Source organism: Carassius carassius, chromosome 39 (assembly GCF_963082965.1).
Source record: "Carassius carassius chromosome 39, fCarCar2.1, whole genome shotgun sequence".
Classification (NCBI taxonomy): Eukaryota; Metazoa; Chordata; class Actinopteri; order Cypriniformes; family Cyprinidae; genus Carassius; species Carassius carassius.
The window spans coordinates 11,373,850-11,401,506 of record NC_081793.1 but is presented as its reverse complement, the minus strand read 5'-3'; the positions used below and the strand labels follow the sequence as shown (position 1 = coordinate 11,401,506).

Sequence of the window (27,657 nt, the reverse complement as noted above, 5' to 3'; positions counted from 1 at the left end):
GGGAAGACATACAAAATGTGCAGTGCTGGGGATGTTCCAAGACAGGTTTGAAAGCCCCTGTTTTATTGCAGTGTGCATTGTTTATCAGGCTTGTGATTTTTGAGCCTGAAGATGCAACTATGTTCTGTCACATGCAGCCCAGAAGAATCAGTTTATGACGCCCAATGGTTTCACTATGTACATGCTGTCTAAGGAGAATGATGTGTACAACCCAGAGCATGGCAGAGTCTACCAGGACATGAGCCACCCACTCAGTCACTACTTTATCTCCTCCTCACACAACACCTACCTCACTAAAGACCAGCTCATCGGCGAGAGCAGTATTGACTCTTATATCAGGTACAGTGCTCACATATATTAAAAAAGACAACACTGGTCCTTTTAGCAGATAATGCATACAAATTTGCATGCATTCTAGACAAGATTACCAATTTATTAAAACCAAAGACAAAAAGAAACACTTTCTCTAAAGCAGGGGTGTCAGACATACGGCCCGCGGGCCAAACACGGCCCACAGAGGTGTCCAATCCGGCCCGCAGGAGGATTTCAACAATAATATAAAATAATAAATTAAACCTCAGTTTGAAAATTAAATAAAGTGTGTTCCCTAAAATATATATATTTTTTAATTTAAAGAGGAACAAATTACTAATTAATTTACGTTGATATTAAGCCTCGGGTGTCTGGACACTTAACGCGCATTTTAAAGCGGTGCCAGAATCTCGAGCAGCATAGGATATGATGATAGCTGTGTTGTAACTGATGCTTGTGTGGCAATTTTCTTGTGATTTTAAACATGTCCAAAAGAAGACATTTGGCCTGGAACGACGGACAGGCTATTTAAGGAGAAATGGAAAAAAGGTATTATTATCTCAACGCCAACATGTAACATTAAGTTTAATCACAACTCGTGATATTAAATTACACTGTGACGCACTGGACTATGGAAGCATATGGGTAGCGATATTCAATTTGGAATGTAATATGCAAAATGACAATGCAATATGTAAAATGACAATGCATTTCTGTATTTACATTTACATTTTCCAATACATTTGTGCAACGTTTGGTGCAAAATGAAAATGAAAATTAAATTACATAATTTTCATTTGCCATTTCATACACCAGTTTTAATATGTAAAATGAAAACTAATTTTAACGCTTTATAAGTTGCAAAATTAAAATGAAAATGTATTACAGAAATGATTAGATATGTATAACATGTTCAAGCAAAAACTGTGGCAAAATTATCATTTAAATGCTATTTTTCTTAAATGCATTAACACTCACAGTCAAGACACTTACGATTGCATTTTCATTCAGTGTCCCGCAATGAATGTAGCAAAATTCAATGTGCACATTGAAAATGCATTCCGAGCCGATCACGTGTCCGCCCCCTCCCGCCATGTCAATCACTGCGTGAACAAGGCGGGGCTTGCAGAAGGTCAGAGACTCAAATCTCAAGAAGAGGATTCATGTGAGAGAACATGGACAAGATGTCACAGTGTCTGGGTTGTGTTCCCTGGGTTTCCACTAGATGTCCTCCTTTCCCACGGTGTCTGTCTCCTGTCCTCCATTGTTAGCGTCACAGAACGATCTGACCAAATAAGGGAACAGACAGTTCATAAAGTGACAGACACCGTGGGAAAGGAGGACATCTAGTGGAAACCCAGGGAACACAACCCAGACACTGTGACACAAGACAGTTGGTCCATGTACGTTTGGAGCATTTCAGTTTATGGCTTTAATATTTCATTCGCACTGGTGGGCGGAGCTGAAACGCTGCTTTCATCTGATTGGTCGAATCGCTCCACCTTCAACTCGGTCTTTTCATTCTTTCAGGCAGAATAAGAGTCAGTGTGAGTGTGACACTTAATGTCTGAAACCACCACTCACTGTTAATTAGCATAATATTTGAATCAGATGTAGCTGGGCACATAATTCGTGCTGCTGAGACCTGCAAATTATTTCTAGGTTGTAGTATTGTATGAATATTGTCCCACTGATAAATACAGTGCAAATAGTTCTGTCTCTTTGGAAAAAAGTGAAGTGGAAATAAAAATCAATAATAGACTGAACAGTTCCATGTCTGTAACATTTACCACTCTCATCTTTTAAGTCATAAGGCACTAGGTATGTGTGTGTGAAATTAATAAATTATTGTAAAAATTAATATTGTTACATTTCTGAAATAAAAATAGTAAAATTAGCTCTATGCTGCTCAGTGCTCCTGTAGCCTACCCCAGAGTGCCCTCTCGCGGCTGTAGACGGTAATGTTTTCTCTTGGTTCTGAATAAATGCGACTTATATATGTTTTTTTCCTCGTCATGACGTATTTTTGGACTGATGCAACTTATACTGAAAAATACGGGGTAACATTATTATTATTATTTATTATGAGAGTAATTGACACAGACTAGAACTTTAATGTTTCACCAAATTCAGCTCAGATCTTCAGACTCGTCTGACTCGTGTTGCTGTATAACTGGCCAAACTTACCTTCCCAAAAAATCCTATTTAATTTTATTTCATAAATTTAACTATATTTATTTCCACTTCACTTTTATCCAAGGAGACAGAACTATTTGCACAGTTTTTATCAGTGGGACAATATTTATACAATACTATAACCTAGAAATAATTTAACGGGGTCTCTTGCAAGTCGCAGCAGCACAAATTATGTGGCCAGCATCATCGGATTCAAATATTATGCTAATTAACAGTGAGCGGTGGTTTCAGACATTACAGTGCTTCACTCACACTGACTCTTATTCTGCCTGAAAGATTGAAAAGACTGTGCTGAAGGTGGAGCGATTCGACCAATCAGATGAAAGCAGCGTTTCAGCGCCGCCCACAAGTCCGAATGAAATATTGAAGCCATAAACCGAAATGATCAAAACGTACACGGACCAACGGTCTTGTCCATGTTCTCTCACTTGAATCCTCTTGAGATTTGAGTCTCTGACCTTCTGCAAGCCCCGCCTTGTTCACGCAGTGATTGACGTGGCGCGAGGGGGCGGACACGTGATCGGCTCGGAATGCATTTTCAATGTGCAAATTGAATTTTGCTACATTCATTGCGGGACATTGAATGAAAATGCAATCGAAGTGTCTTGACTGTGAGAGTTAATGCATTTAAGAAAAATAGCATTTAAATGATAATTTTGCCACAGTTTTTGTTTGAACATGTTATACACTAAGTAGACATCCAAAAGGCCCTTTTACCGCCACACGTACCACCGCGGCGGCGGTATAAAGGGCATTTGCAGCCTTTGACCGCTGAGTGGCGCTTTAACCACAAGTTATCAAACAAGCGCATCAAAGCACATTTTCGCTAATAGACGTCAGTTTTGCCTCACTGATGTGTTAGATTTGATGGCTTCAGTCAGGGAAAATGAAAGAAAAACACTGTAATTAAAATATTTAATATTTAATATCCACAAGTTTGGTACTTATGAAGTTATGTGCATTTCTTAGAACGAATTCAAGCAGGATGTCAAGCCTGTGCCTGAACCTGTGATTATATTTTCTCTAATCTACATGGTACTAAACCATATTTTAGATTTGACATTTAAAAGGTGTAAATATTATTCAAAAGAAATTGTGGTTTACTTTGCATCGGAGCATTAAAAGTGGTAGCCTATTTTAGGGGGGTTGGCTACATGGATTAATATGCAAAATGTCAATATTTTCATATATTATGCCTATATTTTAATTTATATTTTCAATATAAATATATTTTGTTGTTTTTATAAGGATTACTTTATCACAGAATATCTGTTTTCGGCGGCACTTGTTTAGTTTAAAAGTAGAAATGTCAAGCTTTCTATAGATATCTCTCTAATGTCTCTTCGTTGAGTATTCACTGAGTTACAGTTCATTTTAATGAGGTGTTTGTAAATGAAGATCGGCGCAGACAAAGGCTGCAGACAGCACACCTTGTTTGTTATCTTTATTTTATAAGTGCACAAAGTTTTGTTGTTATTATGTCTGTATCCAAAAAAAAAGTAGACCCTGTACAGATTCGATTGATGTATTGCTCTTATCTGTACGATTAAAACTGAAAGTGTAATTTAAGTTCTTTTCGGGGTTATCAGGAGAAAATGACTCATAACGCATATCCGCGTTAATCGACTCCAGAGGGTTAATAAAACAACATGCATTTTTGTTATTCGTTACCTGTCCTTTAACTTATTGGGAAAAAAAACATTTGTCTGTAAACTGATTAAGAAATTGTTGCATGTTTAAACATGAAGCACTGTATAATTTTGTTCCCATTATTTAGGCCTAATTTGCCTAAAACAAGAAACGAATAAAATTAAACCTGCATGATTAAATCTTTGAAACTCTAATAAATGGACGGATTAATAAACTGTCCTCACGATTAAACTCAAATTCTCTCATTATAATCAAAAAAATACACACGATGTAAAAAAGAACTTCATTAACTGACAACATAAGTGATTTTAAAGGTAGCCTTCTTTACATGCTTTTAGTGCTGGGCGATAGCATATGGTCTAAAAAAATAAATAAATCCGATTTATGAATTAAATCGATTTTAAAATCAATATTCAAATGACAAAGACATTTTTCAAAACAAGTTTTAATATAGTTATAAACTTATAACTGAGACAAGATGATAAAACAACTGTGATGTTATTACCTTAATGCTGGAAAGACCTTTATTTTATTTTATTATTATTATTTATTATATATTATTTTTTATTATTATTTATTTTTTGTTAATACTAGCCCATCAGCTGTGCAAATTTTGTTTGTGAGGAAAATAACAGTACATTTTTGTCAGTTATTTTATCTAAACAGATCGATTAATTTCTTCAAGATTTCAAAATCAAATTGCATGATGATAATGTAGTAGCACTGTAAGATTACATTTGTTTGAATGCATTATTGCTAAAGCGATTGCGTGTGAATATGCTTTATCTGTTTAAATCATGCTTTAACCCGAAAATAATCACTAAAAGAAACAGACAAACTCATATAGCCTTTAACACCCCGCTCGACTATTGCAGTCATTATAACCTGATCAAGCCATAGCTAAATATGTTTAACATTAATTCTTGCTGAATATGCAGTTATATCACAGGCTCCAGTCAGAATCACACCGCTCCGCTCATCCTTTGCTCGGCAGCGTGTCTCTGTCAAACTCGTGGTGGAGGGTTGAGCCACTCTGAACTACGGGAGCCTGAGTGGTGCCGGTGGATGTTAAAAAGAAAACCGATTTTCATTCAAACAAACCGATGTAAATTACAAATTCGAGTTAATTGATAAAATCGATTTATCACCCAGCCCTACTTGCTTTCATATTATTTAATGAAAAAAAAATGCAGCTGCATTTAAATGCAGGTGTGTAAAATATGTGCAATATTTGCACTGCAGGTGTGATGGTAGATGTGCAGCTTTTATTCTTATTTATTTTATCTTCATTACAAATCTTGTTTGGTTTCATTTTGGATAATTGCATGTAAAAATAATTAATTATTATTCATATTCATATTAATATTAATATTCATAAGTATTTGTGCAAAAATTATTAATTCGCATTAATGACAGGGCACATTAATATTCAACATTCAACAATCTGTGAATGTTGCATTTCTCTGTCGGAGAGAGCCAGCACTGTGAATTTCATCTTGCAGCAGACAAGAAAACATTTGTTTATTAATAAATAATTAAAATGTCTCATTTTTCACAATTATTAGGCTACTTCATGTACTTTGTGGCAAACTTAATGAATGTGCTTGAGCGCAGAATATGTTAAGATTTGATTATGTAATTTTTATATGAACCTCTGATTAGTTGAATATAACAAATGAACGACTAGAACTAGAAAAACCTTACTTGGGGACAGAACATTTTTTGTCTAACCAAAACAACAATCCTATATAAACCGGTTCAGCAACTTTGAAAGCCTCATAAGACACTGTCCATATGAAAGAGCAATTCACACCTTTATCTCACCCCCACAAGCCACACATAACTAACCCCAAAACCCAACCCCCTCCAGCTGAACAGAATTCGGTCTGTGTTTTGGCTCTGAGGAACGGTGTGTTACTGGGCTGAAACAAGCACTACTCTTTGTATTCATTATATTCTCGCAGCTCATATTATTATAGAATAAAACTAAACATATGCACACAACCTTTTAGCTCATAAGTACTGGAGGTTTCGATTTTTTCTTGACTGATACACACAAACACACAATCACACAAGCTGGGTCGGGCTTTCGCAGCGACAAACGCTTTGATTGCGTCCTCGAGTTTAACCCTATCAAGTCGATTAACGCGGATACGCGTTTTGAGTCATTTTCTCCTGATAACCCCGAAAAGAACTTAAATTACACTTTCAGTTTTAATCGTACAGATAAGAGCAATACATCAATCGAATCTGTAAAGGGTCTACTTTTTTTGGATACAGACATAATAACAACAAAACTTTGTGCACTTATAAAATAAAGATAACAAACAAGGTGCGCTGTCTGCAGCCTTTATCTGCGCTGATCTTCTTTTACAAACACGTAATTTAAATGAACTGTAACTCCGTGAATATTCAACGAAAATACATGAGAGAGATATCTATAGAAAGCTTGACATGTCTATTTTTAAACTAAACAAGTGCCGCCGAAAACAGATATTCTGTGATAAAGTAATCCATATGAAAACAACGCGATGTCTGTTTTTCATGTCTCCCTTCATTATATCTAATGTGACCACGCTCCCGCGCCGAATGCGCTATTCAGATTCAAACTGAAGCGCGCAGCTTGAATACGCCCATAACAGAAGAAAAAGCAGCGAGACTGTTCAAGTTTTTTTTATTTTACTGTTTGCTTCGCGATGAGAGGAATAACACATAATTCACCCCAAAAAGATGTGATGTGGTTGAGGATTTGAGAAATGGATTTCCTCAGAAAAAAGAATGAAGCACTTTATTCAGCAGAGATCATAAACATGAGTAGGTCTCTTTTTATTTATTTATATACTTGTACTAGTTTTCACATAACGTGTAAACGTTTTACTAGTTAGACTTTTTCCAAACTATAATTCCTGACTAAATGTATAATCAAGTGAAACATTATGAAGTTTCAATAACAATATACAACACTTTACCCTTCGAAAGCTTGATGTAAATAATATAAATGTAACAAATAGATAACTGTAACAAATGTAAAAACAATGCTTTTCTTTCCATTTATTCCCCCTAAAAACCCAGAAAAATATTCTCAGCTCTTTTCAACATTAATAATAATGATGATAATAATAACAACAAACGTTTTTTTTTTTTTTTGTAGAAAATAAGATGGTTAAAAGCATTTCTGAAGGATTATGTGTGACTGGAGTAAGCATGCCAAACAATTTGTTTGAAAGTCAGCTTTGATTGTTTCTAATAAACTGTTTAACTGCTCCCCCAAGTGGATATTAAATTATGTTGTGGGATAATTAAATATATTCTTAATAAACTACAAACATAAAATTATATACATTTATTTTGTTCTCACATTCTCTCTTGTAACTCCTCACTCACAGTGGCACAGATGACTGAATGGCTCATTATGCAGCTCATTATGCAGGCCTTTGTCTTCTCAGGTGTAAATCACAATGATATTCATGGTAGTTGACGCCTACTCGCATATGACTTTTACCAACAAAAAGTGTCTTAGAAAATTTAAATCAATATATTGTTTTCTGTGAGTGAGTAAACAAGATGATTTTCACATCATTTAGAAAGAAAAATTCTAGGCTACAAGCTCCAGTTCTCAAAAATCCCGGGAACCATTGTTCTTTATGTGTTTTTTTGCCTTATTCAAGCGTTTTAACATTTTTAGTTTTTCACTAACCACGCATAATATTTTTTTTCTCAAAAACACAATCATGTACATACATGCATTTCACATATTATTACAGCCCAGTTTGTGCTGATTACAGTGAGATTAGTCTTTACCCATTTAGATATTTATAAGAAACTGAAAAAAGCACAAATGTCAGTGCATGACAAAACTTCTCCAGGCCCCAAAAATACCCTTAGACTCCAGAGGGTTAACTTGTACGTTGGAGATAATTTTTAATCAGTTTAAGCTTTGAGAAAACGTGTTCTCCAGAGATCACAGTGACAGTGAGAAGCACTCTCAATGCTACAAAAACATTTGGAAAAATTTATTCCATCCCTTTTTCACAGATGAATTTAAGCGCATCCAGTGGTTTAGCAACCAGGCGTCTGGTCTGGTCTCGAAGCAGCGAGAAACGCTCTTTCACAGAACAGAGGCGATGAATTTCAAAAAGGAGCCTCATTGTTTCTCATTTAAAAGCGGTCGTCTTTTTTACTCATGACCAGATAGCCTAATTTTATTCATTTTGACATTTTTGAATATACATTAAAGTATTTTGCACGCATATACTAGGCTAATAGATCGCGGCCAGGCAGGAATTTTTATTCTAAATTTAAAGTGAATTTAAATTCATACTAATGGAGTGGGTAAAAAAAATGCTTTTGATATAAGTGCGATAACTGTAACCTAATGTAAAACAAACAAATAAATTAATAACTTTCTCTTTCTCTCTCTCTCTCTCTCTCTCTCTCTCTCTCTCTCGCTCTTGCATTCTCTCTTCCTTGCCGCCCTGGCTGAGCTGCCGCCCTAGGCGGCTGCCTAGTTTGCCTATACACGGGTTTCTTGTATACAAACAATACCGGATGCGCGCCCATCCAGGAGGCAGAAAACCGCTATCTGTTATGCCGAGTTCAGTAAAAGAACATTGTAATTAAAGTAGATTTCGCATTGTTTGTAATTTCTTGTTGACTCAATAATAAATTGCAATTTCAGAGTTGGATCTGTTTGTTTGTGTTTCATAATGTTATATTAATAATATATTAATATGTAAAACGTCCAACTGTAAAAAAAAAACATGCTTCCCCCTTGGCACATTGAACATCTGACACCCAGCACTGGCTCGGTTGGTACAATTGACAACTCCTTGGCATTTTGACTAGCGATAACACCACCACCTAAACCATTTACTCCGGTACGAAGAGTGCGGTCTTTTGTCTCTTGGTTGTGTGCGCAAGCAGTGATGACGTCGCCGAGAAATCCATGTATAGGCACGTGCCGGCCCTGTGTGCATGAGACCCCAGCGCGAACAAACAGCTGAAACAGAAAATACTCAATTTTTGGACACACATAAGGCATAATTCAAAAATGCAAAGTGTTAGTAGTTTGAAAAAATCAAGAATAAAAACAGAGTTAATAATAATTATTGCTAAATGCTGGACCGTTCCCATTTCGCTCTGCATATGGAACCTGAATATTTTTTTTTTAAACCAAGAATGTACCGAAATGAAAATGAAATGAAAACATTTAGCTTTTTATCCGTATATATATATTTTCACAAGACCATAATGATAATAACAAATCATCAATTAATAATTATTTTACGAAAATCATTGTTATTTGTGATCGTGGATGTTTGAGGTAGGCTTTCAGACCAAGCGGAATCCTCTGTTCCGGCCTCACAGCGCGCGGGACTCGTGCTCAGTGATGCAGCTTCACTGTCTGCAGTTTGACTTTACTGAATCAGATTTAGGCGAATACAACTTATTGATCATGAGACCAACATTTAGCAAGCAGGAAAACATTCATTCTACCTGAAGGAAGACGTATTTCATTGAGCTAATGCTGTTAAATAGAGAGAGAGAGAGAGAGAGAGAGAGAGAGAGAGAGAGAGAGAGAACCAGTCTAGGGCTATTAAACTTAGAGCTCATTATATTGAAGTACAAATCCAAAAACCAGAAACGTTATGCATTTTATGAATAATGAAATGTTATGAAAAGTATGCATTTTATTTATTCACATGCAGTATGGTTGTTGGTATTTAGCAGTAAAAACCTATTTTTAAACTTGGATTTAAATACTATTAAACTAACTTTAAATTCTCAAGGAGTTTATAAGTAAAAAAGGATAAAATGTCACAGTGCATGTTAAATAGTCTAAATGAACTTGTGTTAACAATATAATTAGAACTAACAATATAATTCGATTTTTTTAAATGAACAATTCCTGTATAAAATGCGACAGCAACCTTTATATCAAACATTTTTAAATCGTCCACAGCTGAGCATCGCGGGAGGCTGATCAAGTAATTTTCAGATGCAATGAAAGAAAAAAAAACCCTGGATAGCCTATATTAGGCCCAGGCTCTGCTCTGAAGTATAACATTTTAACGGATTAATCGCCTATTTTCATTTGCTTTATGTCTATTTTATTTTTTAAACACGCTAAAAAATAAATTAAGTTTGTCAGAGGAAAAAATATATAAGTCATCTACAGCTGCATTTTAACGGATTCATCACCTATTCTCTGTTTGCTGCATGTTTTTTTTTTTTTTGTTTTAACACGCTAAAAAATAAATCAGAGTTTGTGAGAGGAAAAATATAAGTCAGGTGTAAGTAGGGATGTGTACCGAAACCCGGTATTAAACTGGCCCCGGGGCTAAAGACCGTATCAGTAGGCTAAGATCTGACGCTATAGGTTCTGCTTTCCGTACTGGAACAAGGGGAAAAAAATAACGTACTATGTATTTTTGCTTAATAATGTTATCATGCACATCTTATCTCACCAAACATATCTAATGTGCGATTATTAAGACGTTTGTCTGTGAGATCTGCGAGATCTCTAATGTGTGCCGCGGAGGCTGTCTGTCAGTCACACACACACACACACACACACACACACACACACACACACACCACAACGAGCACGGAGCACGCACACGCATTAACTGTACGTAAAATCCTGCTTAATAAAAAAGAGTGACGATGGCGAAGAGATTTGCTTAATGTTATCGTGCACATTTTATCTCACCAAACATTTCTAATGTGCGATCATATTAAGACGTTCGTCTGTGAGATCTGCGATTGATAAAAATAATAAAACCTATATTTCCCTCAAGACTAGTCATGTTTTTGTGGTTGTTTTAATTTAAACGTGTCTGCTTCTATTTTAGCCAATTTATTTTCAATAAACTAAAACAAAAATAATAATAAAAAAAGGAAACGAATACAGCTTGTTATCAGACTGTAAAAAAAAAATATGATGAAAAAGTCATGACAACACATTTTTAAGGTTGGCTACTTTAACTTATAGAAATAATTTAAGCAATTTAATGCGTTTTTATACTAGTTTAAATCAGAATTTTTAATACTATTAAACTGAATTAAAAATCTCATGGAATTTTAAGTTTAAACGGGTGAAAATGCCACAGTGAATATTAAATATAGCCTATATAACAGAAGACCTTGATTGCATGTTATCAACTAACAGAATAATTTGATTTTTTTTAAATTAACAAATTCATGTATAAAATGGGACAGCAACCTTTATTTCAAACACTTTTACGTCGTCCGCAATTGAGCAACGCAAGAGGAAGGTATTGCGCAAGAGCGCACAAGTGAATGTGAAGAAAATTTTTTAGGGGGTAGGAGGATGTTTTTTTATTCTTAAATTTTCATATTCAATGAAAAAAAATAAGAAATAAATAGTTAAATAAAATAAATTGATATACAGTATCCACTTAGCTTAGGCTACCTGTTGGGTTTACCTCTCTCATTCTGGACACATCCAAATGTTTCCATATTCGTGATGTTGCGTATTTGCAGCTAAACTATTATTTATTAGGTAAAATAGGCTTTGTGGTTCACGTGTGTTTCAGTATCGACGGAAAAATATTATAATGAGCAAAAATATGCCACAGTAGACCGCTGATCATGCTGAACTGCGCTGTTTACAGTGAACATGTGCGCGTTAGGCACCAGCGCATAAAACAGCTAAAATATACCATACTCAATTTTTGCTCACACAGTTAAGGCATAATTGGAGATAGTTTGAAAAATCAAGAACAATAGCAGTTAATAAGAATTATTGCTGTTAGTGCGGTCTTAATGCTGGACCGTTCTCATTTCGTTCCTCATATGGAACTTGAAGGATTTTATTTATTTATTTTTGCTAAGAGCAAACCAGAATGAAAATATCTATATTTTTTTAATCCTTGTGTATGTGTTCCTATATATATATATATATATATATATATATATATATATATATATATATATATATATATATATATATATATATATATATATAGGAACACAAACACGGATTAGAACATTTAATATTTTTATTCTGGTTCGTTTATATATATATATATATATATATATATATATATATATATAGTAATGACTGTTTAATGACATAGCATGCAATAAGGCTTTGTGTAAAGGTCTTTCTTTTAAATTTTTACTGCAGCCTAAAACTATCCCACGTTTTTAAATTAACTCTTACTTTAAACTTTATAATGGTTTTAAAGGATTTTAAAATGTTATAATATAATGCTATTGATGCTTTACTTGTCCTTTCATCTTCGTTTACAAACCCTCATTTTATTATTACAGTCAGTTCAAAATTCGTCCCTTTGCGCCACCTGGCGGTAGTTAAGCGAATTATTTTAACACGCGACTGAATTCAGTTAATTCCGCGGCGGTAATGCCCAAATAGGCTGTCAACCTACTGTACATATCTAATCATTTCTGTAATACATTTTCATTTTAATTTTGCAACTTATAAAGCGTTAAAATTGGTATTAATTTTACATATTAAAACTGGTGTATAAAATGGCAAATGAAAATTGTGTAATTTAATTTTCATTTTCATTTTGCACCAAACGTTGCACAAATGTATTGGAAAATGTAAATGTAAATACAGAAATGCATTGCCATTTTACATATTGCATTGTCATTTTGCATATTACATTCCAAATTGAATATCGCTACCCATATGCTTCCATACTGGACAGCTTCGTATGGAGAAAGTAAATGAGAAAGGAGTGTGCAATATTTATCGTGTACTAATATCCTAACTGTTGTTTTAATCATGTGCGAACTGACATTTTGTAACTTTGCAAAAAAAAAAAAAAAAAAACCACACATTGTGAGAGTTTTTCAGTGTCAGATGAAGGCTATCAGAATCAGAATCAGAATCAGAAAGAGCTTTATTGCCAAGTATGCTTGCACATACAAGGAATTTGTTTTAGTGACATAAGCTTCCAGTAAACAGAGACAACAACACACAGAAAAAAAAAAAACAAATTTACAGGAGATTTACAAATTGGCAAAAAAATAAGTGTATAAACAATTGTGCTATAAATGATAATGGAATAGGATTGAGTGAGATGCAGGAATGTTCTAGGATGGAGGGGTAACAAATAAATATAAGGATATTGCACATTTTTGCATAAGCATAAGTTTAAGTGGGAGACATTTAACTGTTCATGAGGTAGATTGCCTGGGGGAAGAAACTATTCTTGTGCCTTGCTGTTCTTGTATTTGCGGCTCTGAGGCGCCGGCCAGATGGCAAAAGTTCAAAGATGGGGTGACTTGGATGTGAGGGATCCAGAGTGATTTTCTGAGTCCTTTTCCTCACTCTGGATGTGTACAGTTCTTGGAGGGTGGGCAGGGGAGCACCAATAATCCTTTCAGCAGTCCGAACAGTTCTCTGTAGTCTTCTGATATCTGATTTTGTAGCTGAACCAAACCAGACAGTAATTGAAGTACACAGGACTGACTCAATGACGGCTGAGTAGAACTGTTTCAGCAGCTCCTGTGGCAGGTTAAACTTCCTCAGCTGGCGAAGGAAGTACAACCTTTGTTGGGCTTTTTTCACAATGGAGCCAATGTGATTGTCCCACTTCAGGTCCTGAGAGATGGTGGTTCCCAGGAATCTGAATGACTCCACTGCAGCCACAGTGCTGTTCATGATGGTGAGTGGGGAAAGTGCAGGGGGGTTTCTCCTAAAGTCCACAGTCATCTCTACTGTTTTGAGCGTGTTCAGCTCCAGGTTGTTAAGACTGCACCAGACAGCCAGCTGCTCAACCTCCTGTCTGTAAGCAGACTCGTCACCGTCCTGGATGAGGCCGATGACTGTAGTGTCGTCTGCAAACTTCAGGAGCTTGACAGAGGGGTCTTTAGAGGTGCAGTCGTTGGTGTACAGGGAGAAGAGCAGAGGGGAGAGAACACATCCCTGAGGGGCACCAGTGTTGGTGGAGCAGCTGTTTGACATGAATTTCCCCAGTCTCACTAACTGTTGCCTATCTGTCAGAAAGCTGGTGATCCACTGACAGATAGAGCTAGGAACAGAGAGCTGGGTCAGTTTGGTCTGGAGGGTTGTTGGGATGATGGTGTTGAAAGCCGAACTAAAGTCCACAAACAGGATCCTCACATAAGTCCCTGTTTTGTCCAGATGTTGCAGGATGAAGTGCAATCCCATGTTGATTGCATCATCCACGGACCTGTTTGCTCGGTACGCAAACTGCAGGGGGTCCAGTAAGGGTCCAGTGATGTCCTTCAGATAAGCCAGAACCAGTTTTTCAAACGACTTCATGACGACAGACGTTAGAGCCACAGGTCTGTAGTCGTTAAGTCCTGTTATCTTGGATTTCTTTGGAATGGGGATTATGGTGGAGCGTTTGAAGCGGGAAGGCACTTCACACAACTCCAGAGATCTGTTGAAGATCTGTGAAAAGATGGGGGCCAGCTGGTCAGCACAGATTTTCAGACAGGCTGGTGTAACGCCATCTGGGCCTGGTGCTTTTCTTCTTTTGTTCTTCTTGAAGATCTGGCGCACATCATCTTCACAGATTTGAAGAGCAGGAGGTATGGAGAGGGGGATTGCAGGAGGTGTTAATGGTTGTGTAGGGAGATGGTCACGACTCTACTTCAGTTTGGAGAGGACTGAGAGCCATCACAAACTACAAGACACCATCCCCTTGCACTGAGGCTAATCAACGACTTGCTAACGACCTGAATGAGTTTTATTGTAGATTTGAAACCCCCAACTCCCACTCTGGGTATAGTATCTGAAGTAGAGTCGTTGGAAGTAAACTGGTCTTCCAAATTTTTAGCGTAGGTCTTTTTAGCCGCTCTAATCTCTTTGTTCAGTGTGTTCCTGGCCTGATTGTACAAGACCCTGTCCCCATTTCTGTAGGCATCCTCTTTGGCCTGACGAAGGTGTCTGAGTTTTACTGTAAACCATGGCTTATCATTGTTGAATGTTAAATAAGTCCTGGTAGGAATGCATATATCCTCACAGAAACTAATATAGGATGTTACAGTCTCTGTGAGTTCGTCCAGATCGGTGGTAGCAGCTTCAAAAACGCTCCAGTCTGTGATGTCAAAACAAGATTGTAAATCCTGCTCTGTTTCGCTGGTCCATCTCTTCACAGTCTTTACTACAGGTTTAGCAGATTTAAGTTTCTGCTTGTAGGTCGGTATAAGATGAACCAGACAGTGATCAGAACGTCCCAAAGCTGCTCGTGGAACAGAGTGATATGCATCCTTTATTGTGGTGTAACAGTGATCCAGTATATTACTGTCTCTGGTGGGACAGGTAACATGATGTCTGTATTTTGGCAGTTCACGGGAGAGATTGGCTTTATTAAAGTCCCCAAGAATTATTAAAACAGAGTCCGGGTGTTGTTGTTCTGTGTCTGTGATCTGATCAGCGAGTTTCTGTAAAGCTGAGCTCACATGCGCTTGAGGTGGAATGTAAACACTAACCAGAATGAACGAGTGAAACTCCCGCGGCGAATAGAACGGCTTGCAGTTGATAAACTGCGTTTCTAGATCAGGACAGCACATCTTCTTTAACACAGTTACATCTGTACACCACCGTTCATTGATGTAAAAGCATGTCCCGCCGCCGCGCGATTTCCCCGTTGATTCTGCGTCGCGATCCGCTCTAAACAGCTGAAAGCCCGGCAGATGGAGCGCGCTGTCCGGTATGGCGTCATTCAGCCAGGTTTCCGTGAAACACAGAGCAGCAGAGTGAGAGAAATCCTTATTTGTCCAAGAGAGCAGAAGGAGTTCGTCCGTTTTGTTGGGTAGAGAGCGGAGATTTGCGAGATGGATGCTAGGCAACGGCGTTCGAAATCTGTGCTTCCTGAGTCTGACGAGCGCTCCCGCTCGCTTTCCCCGTCTGCGCGTCCTGAAGCGCTTGATCAGCGCCGCTGCTCCTCCGATAACAATGTTCAGTAAAACGTCTGTATAATAGAAATCCGGAAAAATATCATGTGGTGTGTTCTGCCGAATGTTCAGCAGTTCATCCCTGGTGAAACTGATCGTGTTTGTTAAACAAAAAACAGGAAAAACAAACAAAAACAGTACAAACACTGGAGAGCCAAGCACTGAAGCAGCCATGTGCGGCGCCATCTTGGTATCTACAGTTACTATCAGGTTACAATATTATTCAAGATATGAGGCAAAAATGCCCTGTATTGTTTTTAATATTTATGTCATGATCGTTAAGTAATGTCTAACTATATCAAGAGTGTTGCATTCCCGAATGTCAGTGCGATCGCTTTTATACTATAGCTCAAATAAAAAGATGCTATTACGTGTGTTACATTAGTCACAGTGCTGTCGATCTCGGTTTCGGCAAGGAAAAGTTTTTAACAAGGCCAAAGTGAGAACAATTGTGTGTCTCCGTGCAGCACTGAGTATTTTGTTACTGAATTAATCTTTGTTTTTGAACAAAGCATTTGAATCTATGATTCAGTGGCCCATTCATAAAGACGATCCCTAACTTCATTTCTAAATGAATCAGCCGTTTTGAATGAGTCAGTTCACTCATAAAGACAGAGATTAGCTGCCACCTACTGGTGGCTTTAGTGTCATATTTATTTATCCATGTCAGGCTTATTAAACCATCTCAAAAACACGCTCTGCAAAATATGGTTATATATATATATATATATATATATATATATATATATATATATATATATATATATATATATATATATATATATATATATATATATATGTCATTTTGTGTCAATATTGCACACCCCTAAAATAACCTAGCATCATCTTCAAAAAAATAAATTTCACATATATACACACACACACACACACACATATATATATATATATATATATATATATATATATATATATATATATATATACACACACACATATATACATTTTTGTAAATTATATTGTAGTTTGTATGGTTAATGTTAATGTAATTAATGTTAATGTTAATGTAAGCAAACTAGAGTTTAACAAAAAGGTAATTCGGCCCGCACAAGGGTACATTTTCTCCGATCCGGCCCTCAACCTTAAATGAGTTTTACACCCCTGCTCTAAAGTCTACACACACAAGATCATTGCAAGTAACACTGTGCGACATAGAGCTGATAAACTTGGTTACGACATGTATGCAGACTGTACAATGATGATACATATTGACTCGTAGGCTACGACTCACATTAGAGACCTGCACTCCGGCGGGAGTACCGCGGAACCCATCACAACAGCATGCAACTCTTGATGGGCGAGTGCCGGTGCGGACGGGAAGGGACTTGTGTGTGTGTGTGTGTGTTTGTGTGTGTGTGTGCAAGATGCAGGAGAATAAAATGATTCATGGGACTCCCACAAAATAGAAATTATCTAAACATAAAGTGTTTAAACATAAAAACAAATTATTTATCCGTTGCACTAAAGCAAAAAGAACAACTAATATTAACATTAAAATGATTGACATGCACAAGTTAGGCATAGTTTCTATTTATAACACGTGTTTAAAGGGTTGTGCAAAGTAGCTAATCACAGACTCTGATTTCAGGAATGCAATGGCCAATCAGATTGCTAAAATTACATGCTCACAAATCCTCTTATTTTAACACATGAAAGTGTAATGTGCAGACACTGTGAAAGATTTATTGTGCATATATTTATTGTGTTATAACAGAGCTTTATGAGATCGCGGTTAACTATGTCAGCTTTTAGTGATATTAAAGGAAGAACGCTGCTAACATTCTGCCATGCCAAGTCATGCACGCAGCAGCCCATGCTTGCTTTTCTGTTAAAAATAACAGTGGTTTGTGAATGTTGATGCTTAACATAAATATCCATCCTGGGCAGGTCTCTAACTCACATTACTATTGAAGAATAAAACATCATCAGCATACACTAGTGGTAAACAAAAAGATCATGATGAATCACACTTTGGCAGTTGTAGTTTTTATGTGTGCTGGTGAAGATGGCGAAAGGCCACCAATTAGCAGCTACGATCACAGAAATTGCCACTATTTTTCATCTGTGACAGCCTAAAATCAGTGCAGTGTGGCTTAATAATGAGCAAATAATGTAAAAGTGTTCATGTTTGTCTGTGGTGCAGAGCTCTGAGTCAAGGCTGTCGCTGTGTGGAACTGGACTGCTGGGATGGGGAAAAGAATCCAGTTATTTACCATGGACACACCCTCACATCCAAAGTGCCTTTTAGTGAGGTTTTGAAGGTCATCGCTGAATATGCATTCAGGGTGAGTAGCACAGGAAGTGGCTTTTCACCTTCAGCTTGCTGTGTGATGCTATTTGTATTGTATTCCATTAAATAATATCTACATTTTCTTAGATACTTGAGAAGCAAAATTGCAGGTTAAGATATTTTTACAGAATAACAAGAAAGCTAGCATTTGTTTTCTTTTTTTCACCATACCTTTTAGATTAGACAAATTAGTAGTTTAGTAGATAACCCTGGGTACCTATATATGAGCATTAAAAAAAAGAAAGAATAACATTATTGCTATGCTATTTTTCCCTAAACAGTTTTGAGTGGTTTTCCTTTTTCCTTATCCTTTAAAAAAAATAAATACATTAATTAAACAAATAAAAACATATGCATACTTGAACATATGCTTATTTTGTAGACTTCTCCATATCCTCTTATTCTGTCTCTGGAGACCCACTGCTGTGTGGAGCAGCAGACTATCATGGCCCAGCAGCTGCATTCAATTCTGGGGGACAAACTGCTCAACAAACCTCTCAATGAGAAGCCGCTTCAGTGCCTACCATCACCAGAGGTAATACATTCTGACTTTCCCTAATAAAGTTTTAATCAAACGTATACTAAACCAGTTTGGAAGAGCAGCCTATCTTCCCTTTTGTTTGTTTTAAACAGTGCTTGATGTTCTTGGAATGGTCTTGGAACCGTTCCCTATTGAAAGATAACTCTTGTTGTACTTTCTTAGATGACCTATGGGAAAACAACTGTTTTACTCTGGTACTGAAGCCTGATTTGTTCATGTTTGTGTAGCTGCACAAACCAGTGGCGCTCTAGCTTACCAGTATGGCTGTTTGAAGGCATGATGTGCCCCACACTGCATTTTTTTTGTTTACTTTTTTTAATTTAGAAAAGAGCAGTGCGCTACGTTTTTTATGTTGCTAGACAACCATTGAGTCAGCTGTTCTTTCGGTCTAATAAAGGATTATAGCATGAGTGCTCTAAAATCTTTGGTTTGCTGTTAAGTAAACTGTCATATTAGCAGCACAAGTTTCTCCGCCATCATTGTACGTAGTCTTCGGACGTTCATAGCAACTGTCACCAAACTTCAAACTTCCATCACTACAACGGAAAGCCTGTCTCTCCATTGATATGACCGGACAATGAAAAAAAAAACAGAATGAGATTGGGCACTTTTCTGTTCAGTGTTGATTTTTTTTTTCAACCTCAAAAATGCGAGGTGCAGCAGGCGGCTAAAACTTGAGGCACTCAGGGCACATAAACAGCATGCTAAGCGGTCAATGGCAATTTAATCGTTTTTTTTTAAGGTGACTCTCACTGCAAAAAAACTAAACAAAAACAAAAAAACCCATATCAAGAACACAATGTTTGGACGCGTTTCTTTCCTCTTTTCATAGCATAAATGGGCATTTTATGCCACGTGTACCGCCGCCGCGGTGTTAACTGTAATTCAGTTGCATGTTAAAATCATTTGCGAAACTACCGCCAGGTAGCACAAAGGGACGGATTGCGAAATGAATGTAATTGTAAAATGAGATAAAAGGAGGAAGTAAAACAACAATAACATTATGATATAACATTGTAACATCTTTAAAAAATATTAAAACATTCATTTCAAAATATAGGATAATCTTAGGCTACAGTCTACTCATCAAAAATTTAAAGAAGACCTTTACACAAAGGATCATATGCATGCTATTGTTATTAAACAGTAAATAAACATAAGGCCTATGTATGTGTGTGTGTGTATATATATATATATATATATATATATATATAATATATATATATATATATATATATATATATATATATATATATATATATACGGATAAAATGCTAAATGTTTTCATTTCATTTTCATTTCGGTTTATTATTGGTTTAAAAAAAGTCTTCAGGTTCCATATGCAGAGCGAAATGAGAACGGTCCAGCATTTAGCAATACTCATTATTAACTGATTTTTTCAAACTACTAACACTTTGCATTTTGTGTGACCAAAAACGGAGTATTTTCTGTTTCAGTTGTTTGATCGCGCTGGTGCCTCGCGCACATATTCACTGGAAACAGCAGTCGTTCACCGTGACATTCAGCATTAGCAGGGGTCAACTTACTCCACATATTGTTAATTATGATTTTTTTCCATTGATACTGAAACACGCGTGAACTACAAAGCCTATTTTACCTCATGAATAATAGTTAAGCTTCAAATGGGCAACATCACGAATATGGAAATGTTTGGATTTCTCCCGAGTGAGAGAGGTCCAACCTTACCTTATGCTTAGCTTTAAATTATTATTATTTTATGTTTGTTTATAGCTAAGCCTATATTATTATATACTGCAATTATATTTATCCATTAGAATTATATATTTTTAATTCTTGTTTTGTTCTGATATATTTGTTAAATTTAAAGGATTTGTTGTAAAGTGAAGGGAACTAAATATATAATGTTGGTACATTATAACATTATTAGGCCAGCCGTTATTATTTCTAAATGTAATAAAATGCAACTTATACATGAATTATATAATATCAAAAATATAAAAAAACATGCAGCAAACGAAAATAGGTGATTAATCCGTTAAAATGCAACCTATACACGACTCATATATTTTTTCCTCTCACAAACTTTATTTTTTAGCGTGTTTAAAAAAAATAAAGAAGAAAACATGCAGCAAATGAAAATAGGCGATAAATCCGTTAAAATTTGTTACTCTGGGTTAACAGTAATTATAATTATTATATACTTCAGAGCAGAGCCTGCATGGGCCTAATCTAGGCTATCAAGGTTTTTTTTTTTTTTTTTTCATTGCATCTGAAAATGACTTATTGCAGCATATTCACTTTGCGTGCTCTGGAGCAGATCCGCCTCCGCGTTGCTCAGCTTTGGACGATTTAAAAATGTTTGATATAAAGGTTGCTGTCCCATTTTGTACAGGAATTGTTCATTTAAAAAAGTCAAATTATATTGTTAGTTCTAATTATATTGTTAACACAAGTTCATTTAGGCTATTTAACATATATCCAAATATTTATCCAAATATTTCTTTTGCTTCATCTATTTATGTAGGCTACAATTATTCAAAAATAAATAAATAATAAAATTAAAAAAATACATTAAAAAATACCATTGGCCTGAGTAAATTTGACCATTAGAGAATTGTTACTTTAAAGGTTAGTGATTTAGGTGGTGAAAATACTGTGAAATTACAAATGGCATTGGACTTTAGAGCATAACAACTGAAGGTTTATGAAACGTTAGCCAATAAAGCATTTTGTTAAACAATGGAACTTAAAGTTGTTAACTAAAATAGTTCAACCAATACAGCATGTGAATAAATAAAATGCATACTTTTCATAACATTTCATTATTCATAAAATGCATAACGTTTCTGGTGTTTGGATTTGTACTTCAATATAATGAGCTAAAAGTTTAAGAATAGCCCTAGACTAGTTTCTCTCTCTCTCTCTCTCTCTCTCTCTCTCTATTTAACAGCATTAGCTCAATGAAATTCCTTCCGTTAGAATGAATGTTTTCCTTGCTAAATGTTGGGCTCATGATCAATAAGTTGTATTCGACTCAATCTGATTTAGTAAAGATAAACCGCAGACAGTGAAGCTGCATCAGTGAGCAGAGTCCCGCGCTGTGAGGCGGGAGTAGAGGATTCTGCTTGGTCTTAAAGCCTTCCGCAAACATCTACGATCACAAATAACAATGATTTTCATAAAAGAATGATTAATTATTTATTTATTTATTTATTTAATTATTAATTATTTATTTAATTTGTTATTATCATTTGGTTATGTGAAAATAATAATATGGGCTGCGAGAAAATAATGAATACAAAGAGTAGTGCTGCTGAGTGCAGGCATTATTCAGCCCAGTAACACACCGTTCCTCAGAGCCAAAACACAGACCGAATTCTGTTCAGCTGGAGGGGGTTGGGTTTTTGGGCGTAGTTATGTATGACTTGTGGGGGTCGAGATAAAGGTGTGAATCTCTTGCTCTTTCATATGGACAGTGTCTTATGAGGCTTTCACTTGCTGAACAGGTTTATGTAGGACTGTTGTTTTTGTTATAGACTAAAAAATGGTCTGCCCCCACGTAAGATTTTTCTAGTTCTAGTCGTTCATTTGTTATATATAACTAATCAGAGGTTTATATTAAATTTACAAAATCAAGTCTTAATATATTCCGCGCTCAAGCACATGCATTAAGTTTGTTGAATTGTTGAATATTCAACAGATTGTTGAATGTTGAATATTAATGCGTCCTGTCATTAATGCGCATTAATATTTTTGCACAAACACTTGAATATGAATATTAATTCACATTTTGCCTATGCATTACAACTTACATTTTTTTTTACATGCAATAATCCAAAATAAAAACAAGATTTGTAATGAAGATAAAAAAAATAAGAATAAATGCAGCACATCTATCATCAGTCAAAGAGCCTCCATCACGAGTACAATTCATGCCAACAGCCCGTAATATAACTGCATATTCAGCAAGAATTCATGTTGAACATATTTAGCTATGGCTTGATCATGTTATAATGATTGCAAGAGTCGAGCGGGATGTTAAAGGCTAAGGAGTTTGTCTGTTTCTTTAACTGATTATTTTCGGGTTAAAAGCATGATTTAAAAAGATACAGCACATTCACAATCAAACGCTTTAGCAATAATGCATTCAAACAAATGTAATCTTACAGTGCTACTACATTATCAGTAGTGTCACGATCATTAGCTGGAGTGCCCATGAACTTCATTAAAGGGCACTCCACTCAGGACCATTCCACCCATCAACCACCAGATGTCACCATATCATCACTTGGACACTAGCACCTCTCATACTGTTGCACCACACCCGAACTACATTTCCCATGAGTCACTGCATCACAATCACCTTGCCACACCTGCACCTCATTCATCAGCCAATTTCCTTGCCACACCTGCACCTCATTTACACACACATATAAGCACCACAATCACTCTCACTCATTGCAAAGTCTTGTTTAACCTGTCTGACATTTCCGAGCGTTTTTCCCCTGTGTTTGTTATTCCTGTGTTTGACCTTTGGACTGTGTATTCGACTCTGATTTCTGTGCTGCCTGCCCCGATCTCCGCTTGTTTCTGGTTTCGATTCTGGTTATCCCTGACACAACTTGACGCCATTCCTGATTTCTGCCTGTCTGACCATTCTCTAAATAAACAATGCATTTGGATCCGAACGCTTCTCACTCTCTTCATAACAGAAGACTTCGCCAAACCAGGATCCTGCAAATTCAATGGATACATCCAGGTCAGTCATGAACCCAGTAGGCCAAATTAAGTGTCTACGTCAAGGAATTTGGCCCATCAAGGATTATGTGAGGGACTTTGTTGAGTTGGCCCATTTATCTATCATGGATGAGATATGTCTGATATTTTTACGTAGTGGCCTATCTGAGCCTTTCACTCATGCCTTTGCACCAACACCATTGGACACTTGAAATGTATATCGATCTGGCACCTTAAATAAGTGGCTCTGCATTTACTGTGGTTGTTGTGGATGATGAGATGCACAAGATTGCCACCAGCCCAGCGCCACTGCACAAAATTGCCGCCGCCCCTGAGACTCATCCTGTCATGGCCGACGGCCCAGTGCCGCTGCACAAGACGGCTGCCGCAATTGATCTTCCAGAGTCAAGTCAGGTCCCCGTCGACTTTCCAGAGTCAAGTCAGGTCCCCATCGATCTTCAGGAGCCAAGTCAGGTCCCCGTCGATCTTCAGGAGCCAAGTCAGGTCCCCGTCGACCTTCAAGAGCCAAGTCAGGTCCCCGTCGACCTTCAGGAGCCAAGTCAGGTCTACGTCGACATTCAGGAGCCAAGTCAGGTCCCCGTCGACCTTCAGGAACCAAGTCAGGTCCCCGTCGACCTTCAGGAGCCAAGTCAGGTCTCCTTCGACCTTCAGGAGCCAAGTCAGGTCCCCGTCGACCTTCAGGAGCCAAGTCAAATCACCACGGACCTACCAGAGCCTCGTCATGTCTCAGCCGAACCCCCAGAGCCTCGTCACATCTCAGCCGAACCCCCAGAGCTCTTGTCCTATCCTGCTACGGCCATGGAGGCCGTCTATGAGCTCTTATTCGTTCCGGTCATGGCTATGGAGGCCATCCACCAACTCTCTGTCTGTCCTTTCACAGCCACGGAGGCCAGCTACCATCTCATCATGGCCACGGAGGCCGCTATTAACCTGTTTGTTCTCTGTTTCAGTCCCACCTGACCAGACTTGCTCACGATCCTTAGCTGGAGTGCCCATGAACTTCAGTACAGGGCACTCCACTCAGGACCATTCCACCCATCAACCACCATATGTCACCATATCATGGCTTGGACACTAGCACCTCTCATACTGTTGCAACACACCCAAACTGCATCACAATCACCTTGCCACACCTGCACCTCATTCATCAGCCAATTTCCTTGCCACACCTGAACCTCATTTACACACACATAAGCACTCTCACTCACTGTCTTGTGTAGCCTGTCTGACATTTCCGAGCGTTTTTCCCCAGTTTGTTATTCCTGTGTTTGACCTTTTGGACTGTGTATTCGACTCAGATTTCTGTGATGCCTGCCCCGATCTCCGCTTGTTTCTGGTTTCGATTCTGGTTATCCCTGACACGCCTGACGTCATTCCTGATTTCTGCCTGTCTGACCATTCTCTAAATAAACACTGCATTTGCATGGATCCGGACGCCTCTGACTCTCTTCATAACAAGTAGGCTATTTGATTTTTGATCTCAATTTTGATCTTGAAGAAATTCATCGATCTGTTTAGATAAAATAACTGACAAAAATGTACTGTTAGTTTCCAAACAAACAAAATTTTCACAGCAGAAAGCAGCAATTAAAGATTTAATACTTACAATGTTATTAGTTTGACACGTGATAGGGAAAAAAGTTTACACACAATAGCCTAAGCCACTTTGAAACTCTCCTGTTATTTTTTATTATTATTATTATTATTATTATTTTATAGGCTACGTTATGAACGTAACATTTTAAACATACTGAAATACCTAATGCACGGCGTGAAGGCGGAGCGGTGTTTCTAGTATCAGTGCGCGTGGAGCTGATGCTCTGAGCACGGAAGGAAGTTGTTGCTGCTCTAGCTACTCTCACAGACTCTGCTGCCATAAATAATACGATGATATGACCATGCAGTCAACACAGATATTTAATAAAAACATTAAAAACAAGCAGGGCTGTAACATAACCCATTAAAAAACGCACGCCAGGACTACACCGGACACGAGTGGCGTGATCCGACAAAAGACAACAGAATACAGTGATGGGTACACTGGAAACGATCCCCATCAGTGAACTGATGCCACGTTCTGTTTATGACGAAATGTTCTGACACTGCATTCAGGTGATTTGACACTGTAGTGTGATGTCATCAAGTTTTGACACACTTTTAGCGCAGTCGGGCATGGATGACAACTCTCGCGTCCGGTGTAGACACAGACAGTGAATGCTCTATTTACAAATAAGTTATATAAGAAAAAAAAAAAACCTAAACAAGTGGCATAACGAGATGGAAATATAGACTAGAAAATATATTTCCACTTGCTCTGTCCTCCGTCCATGACACTGACTCACTGTGGAGCTACCAGTTTTAATCTGAACGCCGAGTGGATGGTTAGATGCATGATGGGCTAGTATAAACAAATAATAATAAAAAAAATAAAGGTCTTTCCAGCATTAAGGTAATAACATTACAGTTTTTTTATCATCTTGTCTCAGTTATAAATTTATAACTTTATTAAAACTTGTTTTGAAAAATTTCTTTGTCATTTGAATATTGATTTTAAAATCGATTTAAATCAAAAATCGGATTTTTTTTTTAGGCCATATGCTATATCCCAGCACTAAAAGCAAGTAAAGCCGCCTTCAGTCTGCACGATTTTAGCCCAGTTTTTGGCTCGCCGACATGTTTTGAGAAATCGCCGACAAATGCCCTAAATCACAGGCAAATCTGAGCTCGTTCACGCGAGTGACAATCACGCAGTGTGAATGAGCAAAGACACGATCTGAGAGAATCGCAGATGAGTCGCCAATGCCCGTGAGATATTGGCATGCTAAATATCTGGACCTGTCGGCGATTCAAAATCATGCTGTCTGTAAAAAAGTGTTCTGTCTATTTGGACCCATGAAATGGAAGATAAATTAGTATAAATTTAGCAGGAGCACCCGTGTCTGTTTGACGTTTCATCTGAGCTATCCCAGTCTCACGTGAAAACTCCGGTCTTGCACGTGTGATATCGCGTTGTTTCCTTCGCGTGTGTTTGGTTGTGAAACATAGTTTGCGTGCCAGACAGAGCTGTCTGCGATTCTTCCTATTGTAAAGTCATGCAGTGTGAAACCTTCTGTCGCCGATCCATCGTGCAGTGTGAACACAGCAGTGACTGAATGCTGGCCAAGATAGTCATGCAGTGTGAAAAGAACAGTGACCCGACTACTTTTAAAATCGTGCAGTCTGAACTCGGCTTAAAGAAGGCTCCCTTTAAAATCACTTAAGTTGTCAATTAAGGGTCTTTTTGGGGCCCGGAGAAGTTTTGTCATGCCCTGACATTTGTGCTTTTTTCAGTTTCTTATAAATATCTAAATGCCTTAAGTCTAATCTCACTGTAATCAGCACAAACTGGGCTATAATAATATGTGGAATGCATGTATGTACATGATTGTGTTTTTGAGAAAAAAAATGTTATGCGTGGTTAGTGAAAAACTAAAAATGTTAAAACACTTGAATAAGGCAAAAAAAAAACATAAAGAACCATGGTTCCTGGGATTTTTGAAAACTGGAGCTTGTAGCCTAGAATTTTTCTTTCTAAATGATGTGAAAATCATCTTGTTTACTCACTTACAGAAAACAATATATTGATTTAAATTTTCTAAGACACTTTTTGTTGGTAAAAGTCATATGCGAGTAGGCGTCAACTATCTTGAATATCATTGTGATTTACACCTGAGAAGACAAAGGCCTGCATAATGAGCTGCATAATGAGCCATTTAGTCATCTGTGCCACTGAGAGGAAGGAGTTACAAGAAAGAATGTGAGGACAAAATAAATGTATATAATTTTATGTTTGTAGTTTATTTAGAATATATTTAATTATCCCACAACCTAATTTAATATCCACTTGGGAGTGCAGTTAAACAGTTTATTAGGAACAATCAAAGCTGACTTTGAAACTGAATTTTTTGCATCATTAATCCAGTCACACAATCCTTCAGAAATCCTTTTA

The 27,657-nt window shown here is 37.1% G+C and overlaps 1 protein-coding gene across 1 annotated transcript in view; it reads left to right on the top strand.

Moving 5' to 3' along the window:
* The window catches only part of plcd3b (phospholipase C, delta 3b), a 112,807-nt gene that overhangs the window by 10,402 nt on the left and 74,748 nt on the right, over nucleotides 1-27,657 (top strand). The window contains exons 7-9 of the mRNA XM_059530677.1: nucleotides 138-339; nucleotides 18,242-18,383; nucleotides 18,771-18,923. Of these exons, the coding sequence (XP_059386660.1) occupies nucleotides 138-339; nucleotides 18,242-18,383; nucleotides 18,771-18,923 (497 nt within the window). The remainder of the gene's footprint in view (nucleotides 1-137; nucleotides 340-18,241; nucleotides 18,384-18,770; nucleotides 18,924-27,657) is intronic.